General features: G+C 50.0%; 1 protein-coding gene across 1 annotated transcript in view; it reads right to left on the bottom strand.

The window, feature by feature from the left end:
* Positions 1-5,305: 5,305 nt before the first annotated feature.
* Positions 5,306-19,010, bottom strand: part of ITIH6 (inter-alpha-trypsin inhibitor heavy chain family member 6) — a 41,075-nt gene continuing 27,370 nt past the window's right edge. Inside the window, 9 exon segments of the mRNA XM_072627336.1 lie at positions 5,306-5,502; positions 5,930-6,319; positions 8,230-8,343; positions 8,463-8,516; positions 9,122-9,176; positions 9,437-9,745; positions 10,589-11,676; positions 12,540-12,711; positions 17,195-17,305. Of these exon segments, the coding sequence (XP_072483437.1) occupies positions 5,306-5,502; positions 5,930-6,319; positions 8,230-8,343; positions 8,463-8,516; positions 9,122-9,176; positions 9,437-9,745; positions 10,589-11,676; positions 12,540-12,711; positions 17,195-17,305 (2,490 nt within the window).

Below are 19,010 nucleotides of genomic sequence, written 5' to 3' on the forward strand. Positions count from 1 at the left end.
TGGTTGGCTGCAGCTCACCTTGCCTTTGTGACTGTCTTAGCCCTGTCTGTTCCCTATGCCTGCTGTGGCCTGCCACCCAGTCTCTGCCACAGGCTTCCCAGCCTTCCATGGTGCAGTTCCCTTCTCGCGAGAGCCTTCTCTGCTTCCCTTGGCTAGCAGAGGTGGCGTTTCATCCCGGTCTTAAAGGGGTGACTGGGATTTCCCCAGGGCTGGGGATGGGGGTAGGTGTGTGGGGAGCATTCCAAGTGGTGGGGATGGCACATCGAGGGCTTGGTACATGTTTGTCTGTGGTTGGAGGAGCACAGGGAGGGGAGCACTGTGAGGTGAGGCTAGGCTAGGCTAGGCTGGAGAGGGGGTTGGGACTTGGAACCAGATGGGGAGGGCCCTGAGGGACCTTGAGCTTGATTTTCAATTTGGGATGGACAGAAGCTGCACTGACTCATTGTCATGGCACCTTCCTTTCAACTGACACCTTGGCTCACTATGGGGGTGGGTGAGGATGGGCAGAAGGAGGGTTGGAATTCTCCTAGAAGAGCCCCTCTACAGCGATTCTACATCCCCCCTTGAACCAGGGACATGACTACTTGGCAAATGTCAAAGACAAGGAAGGGTCCCTCGTGTGCACGTATGTGTCAGCTCTTATGGTAACAGAAGACTGGAGACATAGGACTGCATGCCCATCAAGTGAGGGCAGCCAAGGAAACCAGGGTGTCTTCAGGCAAGGGCATCTCTTTCTGGGAAGCTGAGGAAGACTTGTGTGAAGGGATGCTCCTCTGAGAGAGCCGTTGCTGGAGAGGCCAACATCATGGAAAGGAGCTCGGACATTACACTTCCAAGGGACCACCAAGCCTCAGCTGTAGCCTGGTTCCCAACAACCCAGCCTGGAAGGGAAGACAGACTTACCTCTCCCCCCGCCCCCCACCCCCCCACCAGCCAGGAACGCCCAAGGGAGAGTTGTTCCTCCAGGCTTTTCACTGGGAAGTTAACGTGCCCCCAGGGTGGCAGAAATGGTGCTGTGGATAGAGCCTCGGTTTGGGGTCTGGAAGACTCGGATTCCCGAGCGCCCCCCCCCAACTCTTCTAAGCTGTGTGACCTTGGATGAGTCTCTACATTTCATGCCTCTGGGGGTACAGATTTCCCCAAATCTGGAAATGGAGGCTGTTGGACCCGATACCCTCCCAGGTCGTTTCTGGCTCTCAGGCTGGCTCTTACATGGTAGGAATGCAGAGTGAGGGTTCTGGGGCTCCTGAAGAAGGCAGAGGGGCACTGGCTCCTCAGGCAGGCCTGACTGCTCCTGAGAGGTCCAGAGACCCTTGGCCTGCCAGCTCTGCTCTGCTCCCTGTTCTGCTGCGGGGTCCCAATTCAGTGCTGCCCACCCACCAGGGCCACATCCCCACGCGCCCCGTGTCCGACCCTGTGTCCGACCCTGTGTCCGGCCCGTATGCATGCCCTCGCTCGTCGCCCCTGGCCTGTCAGTGTTCAGTCTGGGCTTGCAGGCTCGCCCTTGCTGGAGCAGAGAGGCACGGGCAGGAACACAGGCAGCAGTGCAAGGATGCGGCCCGGGCTTCATTTCTGGTGCTCTGCTGCCATCTAGTGGCCACAAACAGAGTGGCAGAAGGTGCTATCCCTTTAGCTTTCTAGAGCCCCTGTGGAGGAAGACGGTGCGAGGCCAGAACCCTTGTTTCCCTGGTCAGGAGCCTCCTTGGGCATGCCAAGTGACAGCCTGGAGGAAGAGAGCTAAGGCGGGAACAGAAAACCATGAGCTTCCAGTTCCAAGGAATACTCCCTTTGTTGTGCCAGCTCCTTGTGGGGGAGCTCTTCCGGGCTCCTCCTAACCAGTGTCCTTTGTGCCTGTGGCCAGCAGCACGACTGGGCTGTAGGCCTCAGCTGAGTCTTGGGCAAGTCCCCACTGCTTCTTGGGGACTAAACCTTGGGGAAAGGCAGCAGACGACTGTTGTGATCAAATCAGTGATGGCCTCTATTCCCTATGTCTCCAAGGAGTCACCAGCCACCTCGACGTGGACCCTCAGTGAATGATCTAGCTTTCCCAAGGACATCTCAATCTCCTTATGCCCAAAACACAACCTCTCCCATATCTCTCCTGTGTCTCTGACCCTCTTCCCCCAGTTTTTTGTTCATTAGTGTATGATTCTTCTTCACCCCTCTTGGGGTTTTCTTGGGAAAGATACTGAAGTGATTTACCACTTCCTCCTCCAGCTCATTTTACAGAAGAGGAAACTGAGACAAACAGTGAGTTGCCCAGGGTTACACAGCTAGGAAGTCTCTCCAGCCAGATGTCAGCTCAGGAAGTGCCAGGTACTGTCTTTGCCATTTTAGGTAGTTGATCCCATCTCTACCTTTGGCCATCTTCAAATAACGGAAGCTCCCCTGCCTTCACTTTCCCTGCATTCAATGTCACTCCAGTGGATAGGGTCTATAGCAGAGATGTCCAAGAGGCAGCCTCATCCAGAAGGTATAACATGATGACTAGGGAAGTGAGAGTAGACAGGGAAAAGACAGGTAGATGGGAGAGAAGAGTAGAAAAGAATTGAGAAATGCTTTATGGTGTAAGGAACAATTCTTCCTCCCAAACTTATGAAGTAAGGAATGAGAGTGTTGCAAGGGCTGCCCTCCCACGTGGCATGGGGTGGAGGTGTTTTTCTGGAAGGGAGGCAGAGTAGGCATCTCTAGCCTCTTCTCTCCCCATCTGTTCTCCAAGGGAGGCTTTCATGACAGCCATGAGGGGTAACAGAGGCTTGTGATGACTATCTAGCACTCTCCTCAGAGAAGAATCCTGAACTAGAATTACAGCTATCTGATCCCTTACATTTTATTAGTCTAGCCCAGACTAGACACCCTCAAGGCCACATGTGGCCCTTTAGGTCCTTAAGTGTGGCCCTCTGATTGAATCCAAACATCACAGAACAAATCCCTTTAGTGCAAGGATTTCTTCTGTAAAACTTGGACTCAGGAAAAAGGCTGTCCCCGAGGACATAGAAGGCCACACATGTGGCTTTGAGGCCGCATGTTCCCCACCCTTGGCAGATATGTTTTTCAGGTACAAGTTAAACTTCTGATTACTGTTCATGAAGGAGGAAAGGAAGACAGGACTCAGGCTTTCTTTCCAAGGTTTCCCTGCTTTCCCTCCAAATACCAGTTCCACAATGAACCCATTTATCCAAGTCAGAAATCAGGGTAAATATAAGTAGGAGACTATATATCAGGCAATGCAAAGTGCAAAGTGAAGGAGTTCTCCCACTGGGAGTGAGGTAACTCAGTTCAGGAGAGAGAGAGAGAGAGAGAGAGAGAGAGAGAGAGAGAGAGAGAGAATATATATCCTAGATTTGACCCAAGGGGAAGTTCCCAGAAGCCCCTAGGGTAGGTGACAGGGTATACGAACATGATGGAAATGACCAGCTCCTCTCGTGTCAATTTCTTCCCAGTCTTTTCCTTCCGCAACCTGAAGTGAGATTGGAGTCGTCCATCTTACCTCTTAAAGCTAGGAACCAGAAGCACTGGAGGCAACTTTAGACTTCAGGTCAAGAGAGCTGAACAGAAGTGTGGGAAGAGGTAGCCTGTCTGCCACTCTTGATGATCAGACCCCAACCCTCATGCAGGAGCAGGGTATAGATTTCCACCAATAAGGAGAAAGGCCTATACCAATGGGCTTTGGGATCTGGGTTACCCACATCTAATCAGTTACACTTTAGTGATTTGTTTTGGAGGTGACCACAATTTCCTTTCTCCCCTGGCTCTTGCACAGTGTCTTTACAAACTGCTGTGGCTGGTAACCCCAGGTCCCAAGAAGAAAACAGGTTGATGGACTTCTCCTTAGCCAGTGGAGTGGACCTTGAACCCAGACCTTACATGCTCATAAGATTTAGCAAGAAGCCTTAGGAACCACCTAATACAAACTCTTAACTTCACAAAAGAGGAAACTGAGACCCTGGGAGGGCAAGGGATTTATCTAAGATCACCAAGTAGCAAGTAACTCCAACTCCAAATCCTGACCTCTCCATTAAATCTAGTTTGCGTTCTCAGGAAGGAAGATGAATGAAGCATTTATTAAGCACCTACTGTGTGCCAAACCCTGTGGATTGAAACAGAAGAGTCAGACAGTCAGTGCCCTCAAAAAGCTCCCATTCTAGGGGGAAGGGTCCAGGCACAAGTCTGATGGAAGTCAAGGTCCCACAGTCCTTAAGGTGGAGTAGCCAAGCAGGGGCTTGGGCCTTTTCCCTAATGCCACCAATAGACCCAGGCCCCGTGGGAGCAGCCTGTCCCCAAGGTTTTCTTCCTGGAGGATAGCTGAGGGCCTGGGCCAGACGCCTCAGGGTCTGAGGGGAGCTGGTGGTCATGGGGAAGGTGGCAGATGTGTGGCAATGCTGCCCTTCTTTCTGACAAGGGGGCCTGGTTGCTTCAGCTAGGCTGACCTGCCAGCCTTGTGAGTGGCAGATAGTGGGCAGCCATGAGGGTCAGGCTGAAAGCAGGACCAGTGGTCTGTGGAGTGCTGTCCCTCTCAGGGGTCCTGTAACTCTATATCTGCCTGCTGTTGGTCAGCAGCTGGCACTGGTGGTGATGAGGAAAGTGGGCTCCTTCCCCACAAAGATTTCTGCTCAATGATGGCTGGAAGGGCTGGCCTGGAAGCAGGGCAGGTGGCATGGGGGACACTGCTCTTCCTGAGGCCCTTGGGCTCAGGGTCCTGAGCTGTGCCATGAGGCTCTGAGGAGAGATGGTGCTCCAGGGGATGGAGGTGGTCTGACTGGCCTGGCACACGCTGCCTCCTGTCTCTCTCTCAAGGTGCCTTGAGATTTGGGGAGAATGGGAAAGAAAGGAGAAAGGACTGGAGACTGAGGGACAGAATCAGAGTGGAGGTGGCAAGAGTGGAGGAGCAAATGCCAGGAGAGAAATAACTCAGGAGGGAGGAAGCGAGAAGCAAAAGAAATGCCCTTAGCATGCAGATTGGGTGTATTGGCACCAGGCAAAGCATTCCCATTGGCCTTTCCCCTTCCTCTCAGTGGACAGAGCACTAAGACTTGAGTTTGAATCTTGTGTGACCCTGGGCAAGTCACTTAAGCCACTGGGACTCATCTTCATCATCTGCAAAATGTGGTTACTGAGCTCCACGCTCTATAGGATCCCCTCGAAATCTCTAAAGTCCCAATCTAAATCTCAGATCCTATCAAAGAGATGGTGAGGAAAAGAGAGAAACCAAGAGGGGAAGGGGAGGGGGAAGAAGAGCCTGCAGGGCCTGGTGGCAGGTTGGGCTTGAGGGAAGGGTGCTCTCCCCAAGAGGAGCAGCTGACCCTCAGAGGACAAAGGTGCTGTAGGGTCTACCCAGTAACTTCTCCACATCCTGATGCTTCACCCTCCAGCAGGAGTTCCTAGACAGTGACTCCTTCCCTGGAACAGCAGCGGCCAGAAGCACTTTGGGGCCATTCGGCCTTTCTAGTCAAGTCCCCCTGACTGTTTGCTTTACAACGAGATCCGTGTGCTGGAATTGTCCTATGGGAACACGAGCACAGAGACATCTGGTGTTATTCCTGGGGCTTGGGGAGGACATCCTCTTTCTAGGATTCCTTTCATTTCCCTTCCAGCCAGTGGGAGTGATGATTCCTCTCCCTACCACCCAGAAGTGTAGCAAGGGTGTGATGAGACAAAGGGAGTCCCCCAGGCTTTGGTCTATCCAGAGAGTTTTGCCAAGTATCGAGGGTTTTGCAAACTGGAATTCTAGTTTTCAATACCAGGCAAGGCTTTATTAGCCAAAAGGGATCTTGGAAACTGGAGTCAGACTTGGGGGGCAGCAGCCTGGCAGGAGCAGAGGCATGCGTTTCATGTGTGTATGGAAAGAGGAGGCTGGAGAGGGAGATTGAGGCTAGATGGTGCAAGGTCTTGGGTTCAAGGAGAGGAAATCATGACAGCATCTGCTTACCCAGGAGGCCCTGAGCAGAGTGACTCAGGCCACACCCATTAACCATGTAGAAACCCAGATGGGGAAGCCTCAGTGGGATGGGGTGCCTGTCACGGAGCCTCCTGATAAGAAACTCCAGATGTAGGCTGACATGGATGCTGAGGGCACTCTTGCTCTGTAGAATCAGCACCAGCCCAAGCCCACACTGTGGGATGAGAAGAGGGAGGTCCCAGCTGAGTCTCTTTATCATGCCCTCCGTCTCTAGGCTGACCTGATGAGTGGTGACATGGATAACAAAAGAGTCCTGGGGTCTCCTCACAGCCACTATGATCTTGTCAAAGTAGGTGCGGGTCCGGTGCTCATGACCTGGCTTCGGAGGTGCCCCTAGGAGGTGGCCACTGACCTGCAGTCCTGGAGTCAGGGGAAAAATGGCTCTTGCCTCAGATGCTCCCCGTCTCACAGGTTGCAAGCAATGCTGCATGCCCAGTGACTGGGGAAGGACAGGAAGGGCTGTGCAGGCTGGAATCTAGGCTGGATACAGATCTAGGACAAGCAGCTTAGCCATATGTTGGTCAGACCCCGGGGGAGTTCAGGATGACTCTCTCCCAGTGTTTTTGAGGATTTATAATCAGGGACTCAGAGATGGAAGGGGCTTCAGAGACCACTGTGCCCAATTCACTCATGTTATAGCTGAGGAAGCAGGCCCAGAGAGGACGAGGGACTTGTGTGAGTGTTGGTACCACAAGGTACCTGTCACACGTCCCAGCCTTGGCCATGCTGTTCCTCTGCTTCTTGGTACCCTCCTTTTTGCCCCTGTAGGTCTTTCCTGAGGGCTTTGGGAAGGTTTGCCTTCATGTGTATCCTTGGCTCGCTGGAGGGCTAGATCTCACTGAATGCTCCTTACATGTCTCTGGGTCTCTCTGTGGCTCTGATACTCTTGCCATGACCCTCGAGTTCTTTGGATCCTTCTCTCAGTATTTTTGCATATTTCTTTGTGTTGCTGCCCCTTTCCGATAGAAGTGTGGGGGGGGCACATGGGATTGATGGCTAACCCTAAATTTTCTTTAATGTCCTGTTATGGCCATAATCGTCATCTCCAGCTGGCCAGTCTACGGGTGATCATGGTACCCTATAGACTTCAAGAGAAATCCAAGAAATCCCCCAGCAATTTAGTCCCTCCCCTTTCCTTACCCCATCCCCATTATGAAATTATGGGGGGCTGTAGGCAAGAGTGACCCTGGAGTGGCTGTGATTTTCATTATTGGAGGGACCTCTCAGACTGATGCTGTCCCAGAGCCACAGTCTCACTGTATCATCTATATCTCTGTAGCATTCTGTATGTGGGTCTTTGGGGTCTCGAATTTACTCCCTCCGCTGCATTTACCCACCCTCCCAGTCAGCTCGAACTGCTGTGATCTGTAGTCCCCAGTGTATACATAGAAGTGTATGTGTGTTCTTTTGGCCTTCTTGAACTGTGAGGGAGGGCCTTCCTCTGTGAATGTCAAGGAAGTGACAAGGTGCTAACGGTAAAGTCAGGCCTTCTCCCATCAGATTGTTAGAAAACCCAGAGCACTCCCCTCTCCCTTCTCTTCCCAGCATTAAGGTCTTGAGCAAAAGCTTTGGAGCAAAGACTATTGTTCCCCTTTGCCAACCATTCTTGGCAATGGACAAAGGTGGTTAGAACATAAAATCCTACAAGATACTTTCGGTTTCCACTTTGCTATTTCATACCCTAACCCTAAAATGCAGGGAAGAGGTCTCCCTGTTTCTACAACTGTGACAGTGTCAAGCTCACCCCCTCCTCACCCTTTTTTTTTTGGTACCTGAATTCCTAGAGGCAGATTCCTGTATCTAATTGGAGATGAAGTGTTCCAGTGAGAGAAGCATTGGACTCAGGAGTCCTAGAACCTAAATGCAAATCTTGACCCTGACATTTGCTGCCTATGTGCAACCTCAGTCATTTCACCTCACTTTCCCCACTGTTCCTCAGTTTCCTCATCTGAAAAATGAAGGCAGTGGACTGAATGACCTCTGAGGTCATGTGGGTCAAAGATAGAGATGAGATCCTTTTTGTGGGTGGAGGTTTATTCCTCCCTTCTCCCCCCTCCAAATTACTTGATATAAACACCGGATGTGAGGGAAGATAATGGTATTAAAGTGGTAAGCCTCTGAAGGTTGTTGGTTGTTGGGAGGCTATAGAAATCCCTTTCTTTCTTCTGATCTTCTGGAGGACCTTTGGAGGCCTCCAGGCCTCAAGGCCTGACTGCCAGTCCCTGCCTTTCTCTCTCTGCATCTTCCACCCCTTTCTCTGGAACCCTTACCTGCTTCAGGATCTCTGATAAGCTGAAGTATGTCCCCTGTTCTTCCGTCTACCGTGAAACAGATTCTGCTCTCTGAGTTTGGCAGTTGGATCTCAAAATGTGGGTCCCCATCCACTGTAAGGCACAAAGACACCCAGCCCCACCAAGGAAGGAATGCAGGGGAAGCCACTGGGGGGTCCTTTCACCTGCCAGGTTCCCGTTCCAACAGATAGCAGACAAATGAGTTTCCTTACCTGAAGAGGAGAAGGTAAAAACTGATGGGGATTTTGGAGGCTTGTCTTGAATCCCTGGGGGTTTGAGGAAGAGGGAGTCCCCAGTTTGTCTCCTTCCAGGAGAAGTTTGACCTGCTCTCTACTTCTGCTAGGTCTTTGAGATTCTGTCTTGTGCCAGCATGCCTTCCTTTCCTTGAAAGTCTGGGACTTCCTAAAGACTGGGCCCTGCAAAGCTAGCTTGGTAAGTTATGTATGAATGGATTCTTAACTAGCCCAGAGAGAAGTCAACAGAACAAGCATAGCCCCAGCACTTCTTCCCCTGCTTGTAACCCCATGCTCCAAGTCTTTTGCCCAAAGACTGGTTTTTTCAAGTCCCAAAGACAACCAGAGACAACCACAGAGGAACATTCCAAGACCTAGAACTGAATCAAGGCACCCAGGGACACATTGTTACAGAGATACAGAAACAGTAACTCAAAGACCTAGCAACCTCAGAGAGACAGACAAGTAGCAGAGATAGCTAGAGAAAGGTGCCAAAAGTTAGTCACAGGGATATTCTGAGACCCACCGAGAGACTGCCAAGGGTGTGTGCATGTATGTGCGTGCATGCGTGTGTGCACATGCATGTGTATGCATGTACGCATGTGCATGTGCGTGTGTGTGTGTGTGTGTGTGTGTACCCAGAGACCCATAATCACAGAGATGACCAGAGAGACCTAGGGGCCCACAGACATACTTATCAAGAGACCCACAGGCAGACAAACAAGAGAAACACCCAGGGAATGGCATTCAACAACTCAGAGACATGCAGAGACATTCAAAGATCCAGAGACCCACAAGAGATATCCAGAGATATGAAGGGAGTCATTGAAAGACTTAGATTTTTACAGAAAGATCTTGAGCTGCACAGAGATAATCCTTCAGAGACCCTTGGAGAGACACATTGCCAGAGAGCTACACTTAAGGAGTGACATTCAAAGCCCCAGAGATCCTACAAGCAAGTAGGGGTTCTGAACTTGGAAAGGCTCGGGAAAAGGGTTCATGCTGGGGGCAAGAGCAGGGAGAGCCTGTAGAGCCTGTGCCAGCAACTCACCACATCTGCTCCCTTGGCTGTGGGTTTGGGGGAAGGTGTAGATAGGTGGATGCCTCAAGGACTCCGGGAATCGGGAATCTGGCAGAGTTTCCAGAAGTTGGACTGGCTCCTCAGGGAGAACAAGAGCGCTCATGATGTCAGAGGTGCTCAAGTTGTAGAGAGGTGGGGGGCTCAGGATAGAGAGGGATGAGGAACTCAGTCTAGGGGAAGACTGGGAGTTAGGACCAGACTGGGCTGGAACATGAAGATTGGGGTACAATAGTCCTCCAGTTTCGGGGAGACAAGGGGAACCAAGTTGTGGGGGAGATGAGGCGAGAGGGTTCCATGCTATATCAGGACCTGCTGTGACATTTTGGGAAAACAGAGTGGAAGGTCTAGGGAGTGATGGGGAACTCAGCCAGTGGGAGGCTGGCAGATCCCATTTGGAGGGAGTATGCTGGAATGGGACACTTGGGTTAGGTTGTGACAGAGCTTGGGCTTTAGGGGGAGATGAGGAACTGGGTTTGTGGTGATTTAACATCAGGTTTGGGGGACCTGGGGAGCCAGGTCTGGGAGCAAACTGGGAGCTAGACTTATAGGAGGACAAAATATCAGATTTGGGGGAGAATGGATTGTGTTGGGGTAGGATCATTGGTTTGGAAGATGATGGGGCTTGAGTTCTGGGGAAAGAAATATGGCCCAGTTTGGGGGGAAATAGGGTGCTTGGTTTGGGGAAGTTTGGAGTGTTGGCATTTGGGTGGGATCCAGGTTTAGGGGGACCTGGAGGAGCATATTTCTGGAGAGATGAGGATAATGAAATATCAGGATTTAGGTGAACCAGGGAGCCAGTTCTGGGGAGACATGGAGAAACAGCTCTGGGAGGAGATGGGGAGCTCAGTGGCCAATTAAAGGTTAATACGTTAGGACTTGGGTGAACTTGGGTGTTAGGTTTAGGGGTGGTTTAGGAGCCAGATCTAGGGGGGGCCAGGGAGCCAGAATTATACCAAGATGAGCTGTTTGGTTTGGGGTGCAACAGAGATCCAGTTTGGGGTGAAGTCAGAAGTGATGGGCTGACGGAACTCAGAGGAGTGATGGGGCCCACTCTGGGAGCAGACAAGGAGCCAGTCTTGGGGAATGAAGATGCTGTGGGTTTCACAGACAATGGATCCCCATGAGCTGGGTGCACCCAGGGGACAAGTGGAATCAGATTCTGCTTGGTCACCTGGGGATTCCCCACTTTGGCTGCAGAGGAGTGCCCAGGTGTAGTGGTGGTGAATTTTGCCCCCTGGAGCAGGGACTCAGTGGGGCCAGTAAGGCTAGGAGGCCTTGGGGACTTCCCAGTAGCTGTGGGTTGGTCTATGGCTGTCAGGATTGGATGTGGGCCCTGCTCTCCCGTGGCTCCCTCCTCTGGCTTTACCACAACAAGTGAGGTCAAGGGTGTCACAAAATGAAAATGCAGAGAGAGGTTTAGGGCCTTTTCCACCAGTAGTCTGCGTGTGTCTGAGTCATTGGCCCCAAGGCGGGCTTCCAGCAAGCCCTGGATGGTCACATAGGCCCAAAGGCGCTGGAGGAAGCCTTGGCCGGGGCTGAGCTCCCTGTGGGACAGGCAGCCAAAGTTGGGCTCTGTGCCACTGACAGCCTCCTCACTCTGGACTGCTGTGAGCAGGTGGTTGTGTGGGCCCCGGGCCTCCAGGTGTACCTGTAGCTCAGGCTCCCCCTGACCTAGCTGGCCTACCACCACCAGCTCTGAGCCCTGGAAATAGTTGGGGAAGTGGCTCCCTGGCGGTCTGGCCCTTCCAGGTTTGGCCTGGTAGTAGAAGCAGATATCAGACAGCAGGCGGGTGGCGACTTGGTCATAGAAGCCTTTGAGCTGAAGGGCAGCATCCTGGTCTGCTCGGATGTGGTGAACTGTGCCTCGATTCTCTAGCGAGAGGCGGCGTAGAAGAGGCAGGTCAGCGTCATCACCCAAAGCTAGGCCAAAGAGGGCTGCCTGGCCAGCCAGGGCCCTGTGAGCATTGTCGAGGATGCGGGCAGGTGAGGTCACTCCTGTTGTGGGCTCCCCATCGGTGAGAAAGATAATCAGCGGAGCCCCTCCTGAGGACCTTGTAGTGTTCTGCTTCAGTATGGTGGCTGCTGATAGGAGAGCTGCATTCATGTCTGTCCCTGGGGAAGGCAGAGACCTGGCATGAGTAGTCAGCTTACCATCCCTACCCCACTCCCTCCCTCAGAGGCTACCCCTGCCCCTGACTTGCCTATTGCTTCTGGGGTGGGCCACCCCTCCCCCCAGTTCTAATGGCTCCTCCTACAGGACTGCTGTTCCATCCCCTTCCCTTAGCAAGGTCACCATCTGTGTTATGGATCCACCAACCATCTCTGCTTCATTCCCTAGTCAGCTTATGGGGGTGTCTCATCTCTTTGGACAGACTAAGAGTCTGCTTTTTCATCCTCTCTCAGTCTCTGGTTTTCTAATGGCACCCTAGCCAACTGGAATGAAATGGAGCTCTCTGTCCTTTCTCATCTGCCTCATGAGGCCGACACTCGAAGTTCACCAGATGAGCCATCTGACAGCCATGCTAGGAATGAGCCCCCTGGCCTGTCTTGTTCTTAAATGATTCTATTTTTGTGTTACAGAGGGTCAGAGTGTGGCCCATAGAAAGCTGGAGAATGGCAGGCCTTTGAAACCACCATGGTGGGGAGACTTAGGGTCACAGCAAGGCAGAGGTGGGAGGGGCCCCTCCCTGGGAGCCCAGACCCTCCTCACCATCTGTTTATCTAGGGGAAGGGATTGAGGATCACGGAGTGGGAGAGTGGGAAAGCACCTGAGGCAGCCGTTGGTCCGACTCCCTTACATTACAGAGCAGGACAGTGAAGCCCAGACAGTGAAAACATGAAGCTTGAATGGGGAAATTTCCAGGGTTAAGACCAGTCAGGGGACTTCAGCGATCTGGTGCTTGGCAGCCCCTGGCAGGGATGGTGGGGGACAGGGGTGGGGAATTGAAGTGGGGAGGGTAACCTCAGATACGAACATCTGCCTGCCTCCATTTTGCCGATGTAGGCCTTGGCCCTTTGTATGTTTGGGGGTGTGGCCTGAATGGAACCAGCAGACTTCCAGATGTGGACAGTGTCAGAGAAGGTCACGATGTTGAAATAGTCCTCTGGGCACAGGTCCCCCAAGATTACATGCATAGCCTTCTTTGTCTGCAGAAGTCAAGATGTGGATAGAAATCTTGTTTAAGATCATATTTCAGATCACTGTTTCTGCTATACAGGCAGCTAGGTGGCTCTGCAGTGGTCAGAGAACAGGCTCTGGAGTCAGAAGGACCTGAGTTCAAATTTGGCCTCAGACCCTTCCTAGTTGTGTGACCCTGGGGAAAGTCACTTAACCCCTATTGCCTCAGTTTATTCATCTGTAATCTTTGCCAAGAAAACCCCAAATGAAGTCATGAAGAGTCGGGCATGACTGGAACAACTGAACAGCAGCCACAACAGTCTGCTATCCAGTCTGTTTGTCCTCGCCCCACCCCCACCTGCCTCACCTTCATTCCCATTTCTTTCAGGCAGCTCTCCCTGACCACCCTCAGGCCACAATGTTCTCTACTCCCTTATTGATTCAAATTTAGAAGACTAAGAGCTATCTTCTCGTTGATACGAACAGACAATTTTTAAAGGAAGAAATTTAAGCTAGTAATGATCATATAAAAAAAGTTCCAAATCACTAATAATTAAAGAAATGCAAATTAAAGTAACATTGAGGTTCCACCTCATATTCATCACATGGGAAAAGTTGGTTACAAAAAAAAGGAAAATGACAAACATTGGAAGGACCATGGGAAAATAGGCATACTTGTGCCCTGTTGGCATAGTCACGAGTAGATTCAACTATTCTGGAAAAGAATTTGGAACTCTGACCCAAAAGTTATTGCACTGTGCATACCCTGTGACCCAGCAATGCCACTACTAGCCCCAGACCCCAAAGAGATGAAGGAAAGAGGAAAAAACAGCCATAAGTACAAAAATATTTATAGCAACTCTTATTGTAGTATCAAGAAATGTAAAGCTAAGGGGCGACTACCTATTGGAGGATGGCTAAACGTATTATGGGATATGGATGTAATGGAATCGTATCACTGCATCATGAGATATTGCCAGGCCTAGAGGCCTGAGGGCTACCCGAGTCTTCTTACCTCTATCCCGAGGTCTTCGGTTGGCCAAACCGGATGCTCGTATGAGAGAAAGGACGTTCCAGAGTTGAACAAGGGTTGAGCTTTATTTCAGGGTCTAGTTACAAGTGCAGGGGAATTCTTCCTTAGGAGGGAGCGAAGAATCTCCCAAGGAGGCAAAGATCTTTCAATAAGAGATTGGAAGTAGAAGTAGAAGTGGGGAGAGAGGGGGAGGGGAGAGAAGAGAGAGGGAAAGCGGAGCCTTGTGTCCTGTCCGCTCTGCGCCCCTCCGCCCAAGAGAACTTTCAGGCTTTCCTGATCCTACTTAAACCCTCCAGCAGCATAGTTTGCATCTGAAGAGGCGGAAATACACGAGATAGCTCGGTTCACCTCGATTCCCAGTCGTTTCCTGGGGGGTCTCGTGAGAACTCTAAGATTTAGAAGTTCCCACCTTTACCCGCCCGAGACTGTCCACCTGGAATTGAGCTTCCATCCCCAACAAGATATGACCGAATGGACAGTCTCAGAGGAAACTGAAGGGATGGCCGAGCAGGGAGAGCAGAGCTGAGAGAACAATTTACATACTGACAACATTATGGAGGAAAACGGCTTTGAAAAAATTCTGAGCCCTGAGTCTTGAGCAGAAGTGTCAGACTCTTAGATCAGAGCCTGCAACAGGCCTGCAAGGTGATGGACTCAAAATGGAGGCTGAGAAATACATAGATACGTACACACATACACACTTGCATGCATGCACATGCACACATGGCACACATATGCATACACATGCACACAACTCACACACATGTACACACACATATGTTCACACATACATAGCACATGACACACCACAAACATGCTTGCATACATTGCACATGCGCACACATGCACAGCATGCATACGCAAGCATTGCACAGTACATGTATGCATGCATTCGTGCAAACATGCATATGCACATAGTGCATATGTACACATGCATACACACTGGATACGTACACACATGTGCATACATATACATGTACAACATATGCACATACATATGTTCATGCTTATGTACATAATGCACACATACACAATGCAGCACACATGCACACACATATGTGCATACATGCATGCACACATACACATGTACATACACACTCACATGAATACATACATTTGGGACATGGCCAATGTAAGAATTTATTTTTTTTGACCATGCAAACTTGTTATGAGGGTTTAATCTGACTGCGTTGTAATTGTTCAGTTAGGGTGCAGTGGGAGATAAAGGTAATAAATACGTTGTCTAACTTCCTACCTATTTCATCAATTTTTCCCCTCCTCTGAGTTCTTTTGGAGCACAACACTCCAATAACAATTCCACCAACAGCTAGCATTTATGTAACATTTTAAACGGTAGCGAAACGCTTGACAAACTTCCCGTTGTTTGATCCTCACAACTTGGGGAGGTAGGGTCCTCTTATTATCCTTGTCTTATTGATAAGGAAACTGAGGCAGTAGGAGGTTAAGTGACTTGGTCAAAGTCATCCAGCTGGTAAGTACTTGAGGTAGGACTTGAACTCAGATCTGTCCAACCCGGACTCAGAGCTTTCTTCACTGTGGTGCCCCCCTAGCTGTGTCACTATGCTCCAATTATCCTTCCTCTTTTAGGTCTTATGGACCAAGACTAGACGCAAGTTACCCTGTGGACACATAGTAATCTTGTGCTCTACTAACCCTAACTCTACCCCTACCCCTAACCCTAGACCAGGGGTGGGGAATGTGTGGTCTCAAGGCCATACGTAGCTTTCTAGAGGGGCCCTTTGACTGAATCCGAACTTCACAGAACAAATATCTTTCTATGAGCAATTCGATTTGAAACCAACTATAGGATTTTAAATTCATTCCTAACTCCCAGCCTTGGATTCCTCTTGTCCAATGACGGGGCTAGATCTCTTATAGCCCTAGGTCCAGGACCCTCAGGATCAATGAACCTCATGATCCCTATTGAACCCCCAGATCTTTTGCAGGTAAAGAGAGTACTGTCCATGTCTCCCCCACTTTTTCCCTAGGAAATTGGTTTTTTGACCCAAGTAAAGACATTTGTCTGTTAAATTTCATCTTATTATAGTCAATTCTATGTTCTAGCTTTCCAGAATCTTCTGGGCTCTGTGACTGTTGTCCAAAGAGTATCTATCTAAGTCAGTCAATAAGCATTAAGTGCTTGCTACATTCCAGGCTTTTTGCTCTTTCAGCTTTGTGTGCACACATATGTTTGTGTATGTGTGTGGTGTGTGAATGTAAGTGTGTGTTGTATGCGCATTTGTACACAAGTGTTTGTGTGGGTATTATATGTAGCACATGGTGTACGCTATTTGTGTGAATGTGTTTGTGTATTCTTGTGTGGTATGTGGTTATATGTGTGTGTTGTGTGTGTCTGTGTGTGGTGAGATCATTGTGTGTGTTTTACCAGACCTGACATTTCATGAGTCTAGGGAAAGTGTACTCTAAGTGTAGGTCTTGGGTCTTGATCCATGAAGTCCAAAGGATTTTGAGAATACTCCTAAAATATTTGAATTTTGAATGTGGTAAATACTGATAACTATAACCCCCATAGACAAAAGCTAGTGGGGAAGGTTTTAATATTTTGTAAGAGCGTGAAGGGGCCCCTGAGATTCCTGGTCTAGGGAACTTCCAAGTGCATAGTTTTCTTCCAGCACTTCCCTAAAATGTCGTCTTACAGAGTTGGGCCAGTGTCATAGAGCCCGCTGGCGTCTGATTTGGGACCCAGATCAGAGTTTTTCTTTGATTCCCAGGCCAGTTCACTAGCCACTCTGCAGGCTGCCTCTTTAGTAACTGTAGGAATAGCCAACGAGGGTAGTCTGGCATGATGTATTCTTTATAAAGACTCTTAGTAACCCTTTGCTTCCATTTCTAGGTGCCCACTAGCTGTCCCCTTCATAATGTGTTTTGTGTTTTTGCTAGGAATTCAAGTCAAATTCTTTTGCCAATAGTGTCAAAGATTTTGTTGTCTTTCTTTTTTTGAAAGTCAATTGAGCACCTCTTCCAGTCTCCACAGATGGAGAATGAATGGCTGAGCCAGTTCTTTCAGTACCTTGAATAGCGATTCACCTGTGGTTCAGTACATAAACTCTTCAAAGGGCAACTAGGTTGGCCATCTCACTGTCTGCTCTTATCTTGGCCTTAATCCCCCTGGGAAGTGGGGTGGGGGAAGAGTGCTTTGTGGCTCTGTCCTGTCTGGTCCAAAAATTACTCTTCTGGGCAGAAAAGAAAGAGAAGCAAAATAGCACTTGAATATTTCTGCCTTTTGGGCAGATGTCGTTAAGCCTACACAGCTCCTCAGAGGGCTCGCAGGACTACGTGTAGTGGAGTTGCTTAGAAAGGTGAGGGGCTGGCTTCCATTAGTTTGGGAGGGGCCTTCTACCTCTGGAGTCCTGTCTGTGCCCCGCTGACTCACACTCTAGAATCTAGGACTGGGTTTCAGGATATTGGGTCCAATGGTCCCCTCAGGCAATTGTCACCTGCATCAGCTTTGTTCCCGTCATAGAGCCACTGATATCGATAACGAAGATGATGTTTTTCTGCATACGAGGTAAGTCTCTGGGGGTAAAATAGTGAACAAAATAACCATCCTAGATCTGAGGAGAGACGAAAAGAGACAGAGAGGCTAACAAAATGGTTAGACAAGAGACCCATGAAGTTAGAGAGATAAAGACAGAAGAGAGAAGAGAGAGAGGGATGGAGAGAGAGAGAGAGAGAGAGAGAGAGACGAGAGAGAGAGAGAGAGAGAGAGAGAGGGGAGGGAGGGAGGGAGGGAGGGGGAGAGAGAGAGTGAGAGAGTGAAAGTAAGGAGAGAGAGTGAGAGAGAGAGAAAGAGAGAGAGTGAGAGAGAGAGATAGAGAGAGAGACGTGAGAGAGAGAGAAGAGAGAGAGAGAGCAAGAGAGAGAGAGAAAGGAGAGAGAGAGAAAGAGAGATAGAGAGAGAGTGAGAGAGAGAGAAAGAGGAGAGAGAGTGAGAGAGAGAAAGAGAGAAAGAGCGAGAGAGAGAAGTAGAGAGAGAGAGTGAGAGAGAGAGGAAAAGAGAGAGAGAGAGAGAAGAGAGAGAGAAGAGACAGAAAGAGAGAGAGAGGGAGAGAGAGAGGGGGGGAGAGCGAGAGAGAGAAAAGGAGAGAGAGAGAGAGAGAGAGGGAGGGGGGAGAGAGAGTGAGAGAGTGAGAGTGAGGAGATAGAGTGAGTGAGAGAGAGAGTGAGAGAGTGAGAGAGAGAGATAGAGAGAAAGAGAGAGAGAGAGGAGAGAGAAAGAGAGAGGGAGAGAGAGAGAGAAAGAGAGAGACCGAGTGAGGTGAGAGAGAGACAGATGTGAGTGAGAGAGAGGAGAGAAAGAGACAGAGAGTGAGAGAGAGAGAGTGAGTTGAGAGAGAGAGTGAGAGTGAGAGAGAGAGAGATAGAAAGAAAGAAAGAGAGAGAGAGAGAGGAGAGAGAAGAGGAGAGAGAGAGAGAAAGGAAGAGAGAGAGAGAGAAGAGAGAGAGAGGAAGAGAGAGAGAGAGGAAGAGAGAGAGAGAGAAAAGGAGAGAGAGAGAGAGAAAGAGAGAGAAAGAGAGAGAGAGGTGAGAGAGAGAGTGAGGGAGAGAGAGTGAGAGAGAGTGAGAGAGAGAGTAGAGAGAAAGGGAGAGAGAGAGAGAGAGAGGAAAGGAAGAGAGAGAAAGGGAAGAGAGAGGGAGGAAGAGGAGAGAGCAGGAAGAGAGAGAGAGAGAGGGGAGAGAGAGAGGAAGAGGACAGAGAGAGAGAAATGGAGAGAGAGAGAGAAAGATGAGAGAAAGAGAGAGAGAGAGTGAGAGAGATGAGTGAGGGAGAGAGAGAGAGAGTGAGAGAGAGAGAGATAGAGTGAAAGAGAGAGAGAGAGAGAGAAAGAGAGAGACCGAGTGAGTGAGAGAGAGAGAGAAAGATGAGAGTGAGAGAGAGAGTGAGTGAGTGAGAGAGAGAGTGAGAGAGTGAGAGAGAGAGAGAAAGAGATGAGAGAGAGAGAGTGAGTGGTGAGAGAAACAGTGAGGGAGAGAGAGAGAGTGAGTGAGTGAGAGAGATAGAGAGAAAGAGAGAGAGAGAAAGAGAGAGAGAGAGAAAGGAAGAGAGAGAAAGGAAGAGAGAGAGAGGGATGAGAGAGAGAGGAGGAAGAGAGAGAGAGAAAGAGAGAGAGAGTGAGAGAGAGAGTGTGGGAGTGAGAGAGAGAGTGAGAGAGAGTGTGAGGGGAGAGATGAGGAGAGAGAGAGAGAAGGAGAGAGAGAGAGAAAGCGAGAGAGAGAGAGTGTGAGAGAGAGTGAGGAGAGAGAGAGTGAAAG

Source organism: Notamacropus eugenii, chromosome X (genome assembly GCF_028372415.1).
Source record: "Notamacropus eugenii isolate mMacEug1 chromosome X, mMacEug1.pri_v2, whole genome shotgun sequence".
Classification (NCBI taxonomy): Eukaryota; Metazoa; Chordata; class Mammalia; order Diprotodontia; family Macropodidae; genus Notamacropus; species Notamacropus eugenii.